This window comes from Muscardinus avellanarius, assembly GCF_963383645.1.
Source record: "Muscardinus avellanarius genome assembly, chromosome: 1".
Lineage (NCBI taxonomy): Eukaryota > Metazoa > Chordata > Mammalia > Rodentia > Gliridae > Muscardinus > Muscardinus avellanarius.
Genome location: NC_137786.1, coordinates 96,353,264 through 96,366,828, shown reverse-complemented (window position 1 = coordinate 96,366,828; position 13,565 = coordinate 96,353,264). Strand labels below are relative to the sequence as shown.

General features: G+C 35.8%; 1 protein-coding gene across 1 annotated transcript in view; it reads right to left on the bottom strand.

Moving 5' to 3' along the window:
• Positions 1-13,565, bottom strand: part of MAN2A1 (mannosidase alpha class 2A member 1) — a gene marked incomplete at both ends in the record, with an annotated part of 172,795 nt that overhangs the window by 33,300 nt on the left and 125,930 nt on the right. Inside the window, 3 exons of the mRNA XM_080697892.1 lie at positions 8,056-8,170; positions 10,710-10,832; positions 11,736-11,954. Of these exons, the coding sequence (XP_080554018.1) occupies positions 8,056-8,170; positions 10,710-10,832; positions 11,736-11,954 (457 nt within the window). The remainder of the gene's footprint in view (positions 1-8,055; positions 8,171-10,709; positions 10,833-11,735; positions 11,955-13,565) is intronic.

Below are 13,565 nucleotides of genomic sequence, written 5' to 3'. Positions count from 1 at the left end.
GATTAGTCATACAGGGCAAACCAGAAACCACTCTGACCACACTCAACCAATCCTAAGAGTGAGAGGCAACAGCCTGGGAGAAAAAGCAAGAGAACGTGTACTTAGGACAGGGCTAGCTCGAGATGGGATAACAGCAACTGGCCCACACCCACCTAGGAAAGTGAAATCGAGCACATGGCTATCAAATAATGTAAAACAAAACAACAACAAAAAAAACCCCTAAGATTTAAAGCCGGGTTTTAAACTATGTTCTGAAAATTTGGGCATTCAGTCAAAATAAAACCTTGTCATCTAATTTCCTCATCTCTTTTCCTCTGTGTCTGAGCAGAGAAGGTGTCTGAGCTATCACTGCATAGCAAAAGTAGGACAAGAGTTGTCATTAAGACAAAGGATTCGGAATACTGCCTTCTCCAAATTTGGGAATATTTTGTTTGGTATTTAAATCATCAAAAATAAAAAAAGTTCTCTATTACATCTTTACTTTTGTGACACTGTTGTTTTTGTGAACTTTATCCAACTAATCTTTAAGTTGATACGGTTATTAACTGACACACATTGTTTGGTTCGACATGTACACTTTATTTATTATTATTATTATTTTTGGTGGTACTGGGGTTCCTGGAAGCCCTTCTACCTCCGGGATACACTCCCACGGGCTACACTCCCAGACCTACTTTTTTACTTTTTTATGTGGAAACAGGGTCTCTTAAGCCAGCGAGGCTGGCTCCAAACCAGCGCGATCCTCCTGTCTCCGCTTCCCAAGCGCGGGGATTACAAGCGTGCGCCACCACGCCCAGATCAACATGTACACTTTAAAGAATAATTCTCATAACAGAGATGAACTCAGTAAGTCAGCACAGATATGTCGTTTGTAGAAAGCAAACATCATCATGATTACGTATTTTTTAAAACCATCCTTGTATCTGAAAGTACCAAAATAGAAACCATAATAATTCCCACAACTGAATGACCTTTTTTTTCCATGTTGACTTTCTAAACTTATCATCCATTATAAGATCTAATTTATCCTCTCAGGCACTGCTGGTTTCTTGGTCTGTAAATGTTCACATTGATTATTTCTCCAAAAGTGAACATTTTAAAATCTGCTTTCATGAATACAAATTCATGAAATTTCATTCCATGCTTCAAATTTAAGAAAATGATGACAAATCAGTTTGCCCTATTTATAAACTCTGAATTAATAACTATTGATATGTATTTATCACTTATAAGCTGGGCACCAGTCTGCATAATTTATACATGTACAACAAATGCTTTTAACATATATACACATATGTGGTATATATACGTATATATGTTTATAATGTAGAATAGAAAAGCACCATATCTGATCACACAGACTGCAAATTTGGGTAAAGAATGTACCAATTAAGCCGGGCGTGGTGGCGCACGCTTGTAATCCCCGCGCTTGGGAGGCGGAGACAGGAGGATGGTGCAGGTTTGAAGCCAGCCGCACTGGCTTAAGAGACCCTATTTCCAAATAAAAAAATTTATAAAATAGGTCTGGGAGTGTAGCCCGGAAGTAGAAGGGTTTCCAGGAACCCCAGTACCACCAAAAAATAAAAATAAAAATTTAAAACACCGTACCAATTAAGTTTGATAACTTGAAGCCCTAAAATTAAAAAAATACACAACAAAACTGGAAAACTACCTTTTCAGAAAAACATTGATCTTATAAAATAAGGTTTTTTTTCTTGAAGCTCTGTTTTCACCTTCTGTGAAATAGTTCTAATCTCAAAATAGACAACAAACATATATAAGGTCTTACTAAAGCACTAATTCACAACACCAGAGCTTTCTGAGTATTCTCCATGATCCAGGCTTGGACTGGTCTAGAAAACGGGAGAGAAGAATGCTGGCAGGATCATAGTAGTCTGTCTGCTCTGCCTGGGCGCTGACAGGTACTGTGAATGCCCATTCTCCCCTACTTGAATTTATCCCAAACATGCTCCTTTCTCAGGTGCCTGCAGACAGGGAGCTGGACTTTACACATCATTCCTCATACTAATCTTCCTCAAACAGTCCTGCTCTGGAGGTATGTTTCTTCCTTTTCTACCATTGTTAGTATTTCTTCTCCCAATTTACAAAGGCGGAGGAGTAATAGCAGCAGAAGAGGCGGAATCCTACCTCTCATACACTCTAACTCTAATGGGTGATGAACAAAGACAATCTGAAATACTGGTGTCTGATTAGACTTTTACCAAAACTGTTTATTTATAGTTTATATAAATAATGCTCCTTTGCACTGATAACTCAAAAAACAAAAGAGATATAATTCATTAAGAGAAATGCTTCCATTAAAATTTATAAAATAAACTATCAAAATGGTAATGTACCTCCTTATGTTGCTTTGACCAACTGCATATTTTAATAAAAATTTTTACAATCTGATCTAGAAGAAATGTAACACTTAAGAGCCTTACATACATACATATAGACATAATGATTTTTGTCCCAGAAGAAATGAAACATAGCATAAAAATATCAAGATAAAATTATGAAGGGGAAGTTGAATGCAGAAAAAAGTTCAAGAAGAAAATAATGATGTCAAATTTCTGACTGTTCACTAGAAGACCTAGTGCAGGCCTTTAAAAATGCTTTGGTACCAAATAGCAAACCGTGGATTTGCTTATTTTTAAATACCACTATTTAAAATACTATATATAATATCCATTGCAATTACGTGAATATACAAAGTAAAACTAGATGACAATTTTAAAATATATAAGAGACAAGGTTCTTCAAATTCTTACAGAAAGCAGGGCATTTGACCTAGACAGCTGCACCTCATGCTTTGTGACTGTTCTTCTTTTCTGCCCAAGTAACATTTCTCCAGACAGCATCTCACCAACTCACTACTTTCATTCAATCTTCCCCAACTCTCCAGCCCTTAAGGAATACTGTTTCTTTTATAACAGTTACTGTCCAAATCATCCGGCCCACTCTTCATTTCAAGCAGATACAAATTACACGCCAGTTCTCATGTATATTAACACAGTTATTCTCCCAGCACCTGTGTGAGGCAGACTATTATTGCCACCACTTTAGGATGATGAAGTCAAGGCCAGACAGGTAGTCACCTGCAAAGTACAATAGCTGGCAAGCAGCAGAGCTGAGATTGGGACTGAGATGCAGGGATACTGATTCTGGGGTCTGAATCATTACACTTCCCTGTGTTTCCCATCCTGGAGCCCTTCCTCAGAGCTCATTCAGCGCCACATGTGTTTGTGGGGAATGATGTTTCCTTGCTAAGGAACTGTGCCTTCACTCAGTAGCCACTGCCACAGGACACCCAAGAGAACCTCAGAGTTTGAATCTGTGTAACCAGGATGTGCTTTACAGTCTCTTAAAATAACCTTGTCTTCCATGCCTGTAGGGAATAATCAGGATCAACATATAGCTACTTATTTCAATTTTTCAAAGTTCCAATTAACAGAAAAAAATTTGCTAGCAGCCAGTTACATGTTATGATATTCCAAAAATGTTTTAATTACCTAACTCTGCTTAGCTGTAACTTAATGCTTTTTACTCTTAAATCAAACTAAATAAGGAACATAGCCCTGGGAAAAAATGGGAGACTGATTGCAAACAACTTTAATATTCCCACAAATCTTTTTATAGAAATAAAAACTTCAATGAAGCTCTTGAATCTTGCTTACAAGTGGGGTGTACTCCAGCAATGGAATTCCCAAATGTAAGTACACTTAGAAGATGAATTTAGAAAGGAGTCAAGCATAACAGGTGTTATGATTTTGGGTTTTGTGAAGATGGTTATTCCTAATTGACCAGCTACTCTCTTTATAGATTATGGAACTGAGTCCCTAAGAAATTAAAGTACAAACCACAAGGTTACTCTAGTTTGCTTAGCTCCAACACTAAGGATTCAGATCTCTAAATCCCAGTGTCTAATTCCCTTATCTCATTAGCTAGATGAAGCTCAATTTGACTCTCTAAAATTTGAGTTATATAATAAATCAACTTAGATTTATATATTCAAATTGCTCAAAGAAAAACTAAGAAACTCTCTGATTGCTAACTATATCCATGCAAAGAAATTATTCAGTCGTTTCGGTCAAAGGCAAGTCTGCCCAGACTTTGATAGCAGTTCATTACATTTTACCTCTAGGCTACTTGCTTTCTTTTAGCAAGACCCATTACACACAGTACTTTTATAATGTATAGGTGGAAAATAAGGGCAAAAATATTGCATTTAAGATATTTCCCCTAAAGGCTGAAACATGGTTTACACACATATACTTACTCACTCAACCACATCTAGGGAAACATTTCTGGGAGGAAAAACATGAAAATATACATTGTAACAGATTTAGGACCTGAACTTCTTGTCCCAGATAAAATGTACGTGACACATTAGTAATACTTGAAAGTAGTTGCTGATGTCAGAAAACAAGGGCACTAAAGTCTAATAATTACAGTTCAGAAGATAAATGAGACCATAGTTAGCAATGTCACTAACCATTACATGAAGGCAAGGTATGTACTCTCTTCATGAAGGTGTAGTACTGAATGTAATACAGGGGGATACAGGGGCTTTTGCTTGCATCATAGTCCATCTTCAAATCCAAGATTAACAAAATAGCTAAAGTAACCTATTTAGTGATGGCTAGGAGTTTCCATATAATGAAATATTACACTATAAGAAAAATGAATTCCTACTTCCTCCATATATTCTTCTAGAAAAATGTTATTTTTCTAAAGTTAATCTTTCGGAAATCATAAAATGGTTCCAAAAGGGTAGTTCATTAAGTCATGTGTGCTGTACAATAGGTTTCTCATTTAGCCTGATATAAGGCAAAGAATTGTACTTCATTAGAGATCTCTGAAATCATGCTGATCTTGCAGAGCTTTACAAGTTAATGAGGGCAAGATTCCCTCTAATATTTCTAGAAACCTTTAGAATATGATGCTTGAATGATAATGAAAAAAGGTGTTTTTTAATATTCAAAATGATGCTCTGAAAGAGAGGTTTCAAATGCATATCTAACCATTTACCAAATTTGAAGGGCAAATGAGAAATTAAAGTTAAATACTAAAATTTTAAGAACTGCCATAACTATACTATAATATTTAAATATATGTTTTCATAACTAGTGAGCAGACCATAATTACTGAGAAAAAAAATAAAAATAGGTAAGAACCAAGATTTTAATGGGTGCTTGAAGTACCAGGATTGGTCAGTTTGGTGATAAAAAGAGAAGTGCCTTCCCAAAAGGCAATGTCCCTAAAAGCTGAGGCTCTGCATCAGAACACCAAGGAGAAGAAGAGAAACCATCTAGAAAGGAAACTTGAGAAACAAAGCAAAGCAGAGGAAAGAGGCAGAAGGCAAGCCAGCAAGCTGAAATGCGACACACCGAGAGCCCAAAAAATGCCGAGGGAAGGAGCCAGTCAAATCCCGGTAGCTTGTGCTCCTGCTCAATAAAGAGCTGCTAGTCAGCCACTGGACAGTTTACTACCTAGTGGGGGAAAGGAAGAGAGGGGAGATGACAACCAGTTAGTTCTGATAAGTATTTATTGGAATAAAAAAGCAGAGAAGTTAGTCTATCAATTTCCCTATCAGCCACTGAAGCATGACAAGAGGCTAAGTTACCCGCAAAGAGGGCCACCTGTGAAACAAGTTCTAGAGGTCCTAGGTAAGCCAAGGAAGCCCAGAAGATGCAGTGATGTCCAGAGATGTGATTAAATAAAAGCAAAAGCAAAAAAGCAAATATACTTGATTGAGAGGCTGGAATTTTAGGATGGGTGGCTTCAACGTTTATTCCGTCATACAGCACATCTCTAAAAACAACTGATGACAAACTTGGATTGTAAATCCAACTTGATGACACAGGTCTGTGCCAAGGTGCATGTCCTGCTGCATTTGTGGAAGAACTTTCTCATTAAAAAAACAGTAGTTTTAAGCAAAATTAAAATTAGATGAGCACATCTTCTGTGTGATGTTACTTTTCACCCACAAAATGAAACACTTGGTGATAGCTGAAAATGTATTTTAGAGCTCTAAAGGGTAGCTTACGCAAGAGTACACATGGATGGTCAAAAACATTGTTTCTGACTTAACAGAGGTTTGGAAGACTCATTAACAAATTATTTTAGAACTATGGGCTTTCCTGTGTGCAGAAAAGTGATGGCAAAGAGCTTAGAAGTCACACTTAGGGCACAAAATTAGTGTCTAACACTACTTTTCCCTCTTCCAGAAGACCTTTTACTTCTTGGTTCAACCTAGAAAATCATGGATTATTCTGAAAATATCTTATTATTATCTAAGAGGTTGTATGAGAAGAGTTTGTCCACACTTAGTATCTAAGGAAAGGCAAAAAATAATATTTTAGGCTAAACCTGTAAAAAAATTCATTTAGCTTCTAAAATCAGAACAATTTCAGCTATCTAAGAAAGCCCTAGGACATAGTACCTTTTGCTTCATATAATACCTAAAAAGAAATGAGTGTTTACTGATAGTTTACCTATATGAAGATTCAGGGAAATAATATTTTCATCCTCTAATTTTTTTCAGCTTATCTAACATTAAAGACAACTTGAGCCAGGCGTGGTGGCACACACTTGTATCCCAGTACTTCGGAGGTTGTGACAGGAAGATCACACAGATTTGAAGCCAGCCTCAGCTAGTTAGTGAGGCTTTCAGCAACTTAGTGAGACCATGTTTCCAAATAAAATATAAAATAGGTCTAGGAGTGTAGCTGAGAGATAGGAAGCCCCTGTGTTTCATTTCCAGTAACACACACACACACACACACACACACACACACACACACACACACACACACACACGACAACTTGATGTGGCATTCTATTAAGGTACTTTTCTAAGACACCCGTTCACCTGGGAAATGGCCTGGCTACTAGAATTAAACTTGTGGCTAGAAAAATACCCCATTTATAAAACACTGAATTAAAAATCAACCAACATAACTGAAACAACATAACTAGAGTTTGCAAACTATAGCTCCACACAGATCCTATGGAAGGATCAGTTGATGGTCCAGAATTAAGTTCCTAAAAGGATCGAAAATCTATTTCCTGTCGTTTTGGTTAGTGATGATACTGCTCAATAATGGCTAAAGCTGTAAAACAACTGGCTGATTATAAACTCTACCAGATAGAGCTACTTCAGAACATGTTTCTTTGACCCATACTATTAGAATACTTTCTATTTACAGATGTTGGGTGTGTGTGTGTGTCTGTGTGTACGTGTGTGTATGTGAAGCTAGTCAGTACTCTATTAATTAAAAGCCCCATATGACATCATTATAATAATAATAGTTATTATTATTATTATTTTAACACAGGGGCTTCTGATCATTGAGCTCTATCCCCAGCCTTTTTTATTTTTTCCTGAGACACAGTCTCTGGAACTTGCAATCATTCTGCCCCCACCTCCAGAGCTCCTGAGATTATAGGCATAAGCCAGTGGGCGTGATAACACATTTAAAAATAAAACATGCCAGACATGGTGGTGCACGCTTATAATCCCAGTACTTGGGAGGCTGAGACAGGAGAATCTCAGGTTTGCGGTCCTTAGTGAGGATACGCTACAACTTAGTGAGACCCTGTTTCCAAATAAAATATAAAATTTCAAAATAAGGAATAAAAATAGGGCTGGAGTATAGCTTGGAGGAAGAATGCCCTCGGGTTCTATCCCCAGTGTCACAAAACAAAAACCCCCAAAACCCAAAAACACTGTACTGTTTTCAGGTTTTAACAATAAAATTTCTATTTAATAAGTGCATGACTAAGGCAAATATTGCCAAATGAAGGAGAAGATATACAGATGAAAGAACATGTATATGGATATATGGAGGGAGTGAAATGTTTTATCAGTTTTATTATTTATTAAAAGGTAAATATCATATTTGAAAACATACTACAAAACTGAAGCCAAGTTTAAATTTATAAAGATGAACTCTTCTCTAAAAGCCGATTGTTAACTTAATAAAAATGACAGGAAAAGCAAGAATCCAAGAACCAGGATACACATTTCACAACTGTTTGTTTTCTTACCTTGTATGTTGTACAGTCGAACACTGTGATGAACATGGTCAAAATAGCTAGTCACTTCTGAATAAATATTTCCATGTGTCACTCTGACAAAGGGCAGTGTTGTATAAAGATAAGGCTAAAGAAGAAATGACATTGATTTTAGCAAAAATATTTTTGTATCTAAGCCTTTCCAAGAAATGTACATTATCACCCAGTACTCACAATTTCAAATGAAAACCAAACCTTACAGTGTACTGCAATATGCACACAATAAAAACTGATTACACTTTTTTGTCATAAAAATGTGGAATTCCCTATTTGTAAATGTTCACAATTCGATTGGCCTAGACTTTCCTCCCAGCTATAAAAATGTCTACTTAAATTCCTTTTATACCATCCATATAGTTAGTTATTGGAACTAGCAATCATTCTGTAGCTGTGACATTTTCCCAGGCTAACATATATTACGGCCTCCTATTGTTCTGGGTTCAGGGCAGGTGGTAAGAATGAAACAGGGAGTTGTCTAAGCAAGCTGGAAGCAGGATTCAGAAACACTTTAATCACACTCACGTTTACTGAACTATAAAACATTCTGCTATTTTATGTGAAAAAACTAGTTAAATATAAAACAAACTCACAAACTGGAAAAAAATGACTTAGAAATCATGAGTCTAGTTTTCACTATTTAAAACTTAAGTCTAAGAAAATATGAAAGCAAATAACTTCTGTGGCTTGGGAACTAATTTAAAGAATTTATCAAGAATTATATTTCAAGTATTAGCAACTTTAGCTCAACAATAACATGGGAAGCTAAGCTTGTAATGTGAACTACTTAACTCAGTATAAGAATTTCAGAATTATGTAATTTTATTCCAAACTTCTTTGGCTAGAGAAAAATATTCAAAAGTTATTATAATACATAATAATTTACAAGGTTCTTTTGCCAAATACTACATTGGTAGAAAATGAGGGAAAAGGAAAACTTGGGACAGGGACGTTTGGCTCCTTCCATTCTCTGATAAGTTCAGCTGCTTCTGATATTTTATTCACTTTGTAAAAATATGACAAGTCTCTATCTTTTTATCTGACATTACAGATGAAAAATATCCCATAACACAATTACACAAAATATACATTTATGAATAATCAAAACCATGTCTTTCAAATGACAAAATCTGGTAAATGGTGAGAAAACACGAAACAGTTTATATTAAATATTCAATAGCCATCCTGAAATGCCTACTATGAGCTTATAACTTACGTTTAATCACACACACAGTCTCAGTCTCTCTCTCTCCCCCCAAAAATGCTAGATTCCTTAGTGTGCCTTACATAATCCCTAAAAACCAAATATATGATTTTAGTCAGCAGATTTCTCTAACTTGCAGAACAAATGTAACATTCTCAGAAGGTAAGCCCCCAGTACTTGGGAGGCTGAGACAGGAGGATCACAGGATCAAGGCCAGGCTCAGCAACTTAGCCAGGCCCTCAGCAATTTAGTGAGACCTTATTTCAAGAAAGAAAAATATAACAGTAAACAAGGGGGAAATTTGCAGTAAACCGGAAAAAGAATTAAATTGACCACACATAAATAGTAATAGATCAACACAACATTCCAACAGAAAGTCAAAAACATACAAAAATACAAAAGAAATATGAAAAATAAATTAATGTAGGAAAAAAAACTCACCCTTACTAGTAATCACAAATTCTTGGAAGGAAAATGTGTTTCTATTAACCTATTGCTAAAGAAAAAATTTTTAATATGACTAAGTCTCAGTGCTTGGAAAGGTACATTAGAGTGTTACTCAAAATACACTGGTGGGAGAGAAACACTGGTGCAATCTTTCTATATGGAAGATAACCAGTATGCATCAAAAAGCCTTAAAGGGCTTCATACGCTGACACAAAATGACTCTTCTAGGAAGCTATTCTCAGAAAACCATTAGAACTGCATAAAAATAATGTGACAAAACTTATTATAATGTCACAGTAGTGAGAATTAAGTGCATGTGCAACATCAGAAAATTCTTCCATAAAACTCCATTTTAACCATGCCATCAGTTTGTGAGCATTGTTACAAATGAGAAATAAAACATGTAAGTGCAATAGGACAAAACTGAGCATGAAGAAAAGGGATATGCATAAAATAAAAGACAATAAAAATACATGAAAACGTTGGCAGTGGTTTTCATAGGGTCATGGATTAGTTGGTAAACTGTATTGTTTTTTCATAGCTGACATTTTCACAGTGTGCCACAGTCTGCATTTAGAACCATTATAGTTAAGGGCAGAAAAAGATTGTTTAATTAAAGTGTTAAAAGTTGAGAAAGTGACCCAGTTTATCTCTTTCTCCCATAGGGTTTAGGTATTTTGCATCTGTGCCGCAAACAAATAAAACACAAGAGCACCCTAACCCGAAGCCAAATCTAGTTTCTTTCCATAGAGTGTACTTGCTCATTACAGCATCCTGAATGATTTCCAACTCTGACACACTCACCGAATTTTCAAGTGCAAACTGATAAGCATTAATAAGGGCAAATATAGCACCAGAGCCCAAAGTTTATCTACCCCCTTGGATGAACAAATGCTAAAGTACTGAGACACACTCATTTCCCATCAACACTCTTTCGGCAAGTATGCTTTCCAGTTGCCATCCTAGCAGCACCACTTACCTGAGAAGGGCCACCAGGGAGGAAGAGGTAGGCACCGCTTTTGTCTCTTTTCTCTGTGGTTCTGTACCATGAAAATTGCACTTTCATTTCATGCAGTTTTCCATCTTCTTTAGTTATCATTTTCTACAGATTAAAAAAAAAAGTAACTCACAGTTGAGATGTTAATCACATTGCATGTGATTCTATGTATGTGACAATTTAAAAAATTTTACTTCAGGATAGACTGAAAAATACTAATTTAAGCTTCTAATATTCAAAATTCTTGGTTAAGTACCAAGATTTTATACTTAGCCTCAGGGCTTAAAATTCTTACAACAGGAACAAAGAAGTAAGAAGACATTTAATCAAGGAACAAAAAGCTATACATGATATACCAGCTCTTCTCAAACTTGCTACACAAGTTTTGTTTGTTTGCTTTTGTTTTTGTGGTGGTACTGGGGATTGAACTGAGGGACTGAGGTATACCCCAGCCTTATTTTATCTTGAAATAAGGTCTCACTAAATTGCTGAGGGCGAGGCTAAGTTGCTGAGCCTGGCCTCGAACCTGTGATCCTCTTAACTCAGTGTCCCAAGTATTGGGACAAGTGTGTGTCACCATAACTGGATGGAAGATATTTTAATTTCCAATATGCATGGGCCAAATTTCTTGAAAGGTATAGTAAATGAAAATTAAAAATTGAATTTAAACTTAAAATGATTTACCAAATTATATATTTCTATCTTAGGTTCAATAGGCATTTACTCTGTCAAATTGCTTTCAAATCTTTCATAAATGTTCTTAAACATTTGCAATTTCCACACTTACCTAAAGGACCAGTAACAACTAGTCCAAGGAGCAGCACCACCCACACACCACAGCTGAGAAGGGTAAGTAGTCACTGAAGGTACATGGAGCTCCTCATCTATCTTTCTCCCAGAGTATCTGGTGCAGCCCTAATTAAGACTCTGCTTCCCTTTGCATAGTAATCTACACATACAGTAAAAGTAATAAGACATCTATAAATTTCAGAACTATTCAGAACATACCTTCATGAGCCCAGATTGATCAAACAGAAGCGTGATATAGGAGTTCTCTATAGTTAGAGTTTCCGTAGTATAGCTTATAGTCTTTATGTTGAACCTGTCAGTCCTTTTTACTCCACCATTATACAGGATATAATCAGCCAAATGTGATTTTGGACATTTTATTTCAGAAATCTTATATACTTTCAGTCCCAATGGTGGTACATGTACTACAAAAGAAATCTTTAAAAGATATGGAAGGAAATTTATTATGAAGAAATGTTATCTACTAAAAGGCAAATCATTATATCTTTGGAAAAAACAACAAACTACCATCTATTTTTAAAAGAGGATATAATACTCAACTACTAAGCCAAGCATGGGAGGGAGGATTGGGAGGGAGTGGATGGGGACTTGGTGGGGGCGGGCTGGTGTGCATTTATATCTACACAAGTTTTTTACCCCATTATGATGTATAAATACAATGCACCAATAAATTTTTTTTAAAAAGAGGATATAATACTATATAAATGTTCTGATAACATGGGTAGAATAGACACATCTCAGTTTATCCAGGGAATATAATGTCTTAATGTTTTCTTCTCATATATAAAATTTTATGATGATCCTCAATTTTTCTACAGCTGTACAGTTATTTGTTTTTGTTTGTACTGGGGATTGAACTCAAAAGTATTCCACTTCCAAGCTATACTCCCAGCCTCTCCTTTTTATGGTAGTACTAGGGATAAAACCCAGGAGCATTTTATCTCTGATCTATATTCTCAGCCCTTTCTAATCTTTTTATTTTGAAACAGAGTCTCACTAATTGTGAAGGGCTTAAGTTGCTAAGGATGGTCTTGAACCTATGATCCTTCAGTCTACTTGGATTACAAGCATGCACCACCACACCCATCTCACTAATTTGCTGAGGCTGTTATATGGTGTTTTTAGTGGATGCCAGAGAAGGAAACCATGAAGGTGAGGGCTTATTGTGAACAATGATTTTCTTCTAATTATTAGAAATGTTTTAGTCACATTATATTTCAGTATATTAAACGTGGTAAATGCAATTATGTAAATATTAATAACATTAGTTCAGTCAGCACCAGCCATCCTATGCTTGAGGCTCAGCCAACCCTGAACAGGCATGGAGGAAGCACACACTTAAGACATGACCCCTGCCTTCCAGGAGCCATTCCACTTTCTAGACAGGATGCTTCCTATAAAATCTGACCACAACTTGTATTATGCTTTTCCTTTCTACCTAAGCACTATACATACATAATGCAACCAGCAATGGCTTTTGACAAGCAGAAGTGACTCCCTTTTAAAATTTCTAGTATATGACTGTGTCTCTGGAAGTACAGTTTAAATTGAACTGCGGATTCTAAATATTGAACCTTTCTAGTGAAACACACACACACACCCCTAGTAGATGAGTCCAGATTTCCTATAATTACATATTAGGAAAAGGTACTTTAATTATCTTAAGAAATCTCTTTCTTGATGTGCTATATCATCTTTGCACTGAAAAGATGAAACTATCCTAAATTATCAAGGGGAATATTTATCTTACTTTCAATATGCCTAAGTGTCATTGAGTTAGAACTAAAGAATAAAGTAAGTAACAATTACTTCATTAATTCAGAATTTAGCCAACATTACATATACTTAAAAAGATATACTGTGCACATACCATACTAACGAATTACTAAAAATATTCCATTTTAACTAACACTGATTATTAACATTTTGGGGAAACATGGGATTTATTTTTCCTTTAGTGTCATTCAGCCAGTTAAACTCTCTGGCAGTTTTTACCTCTTCACATATATCAACATGATAGTTCAATTA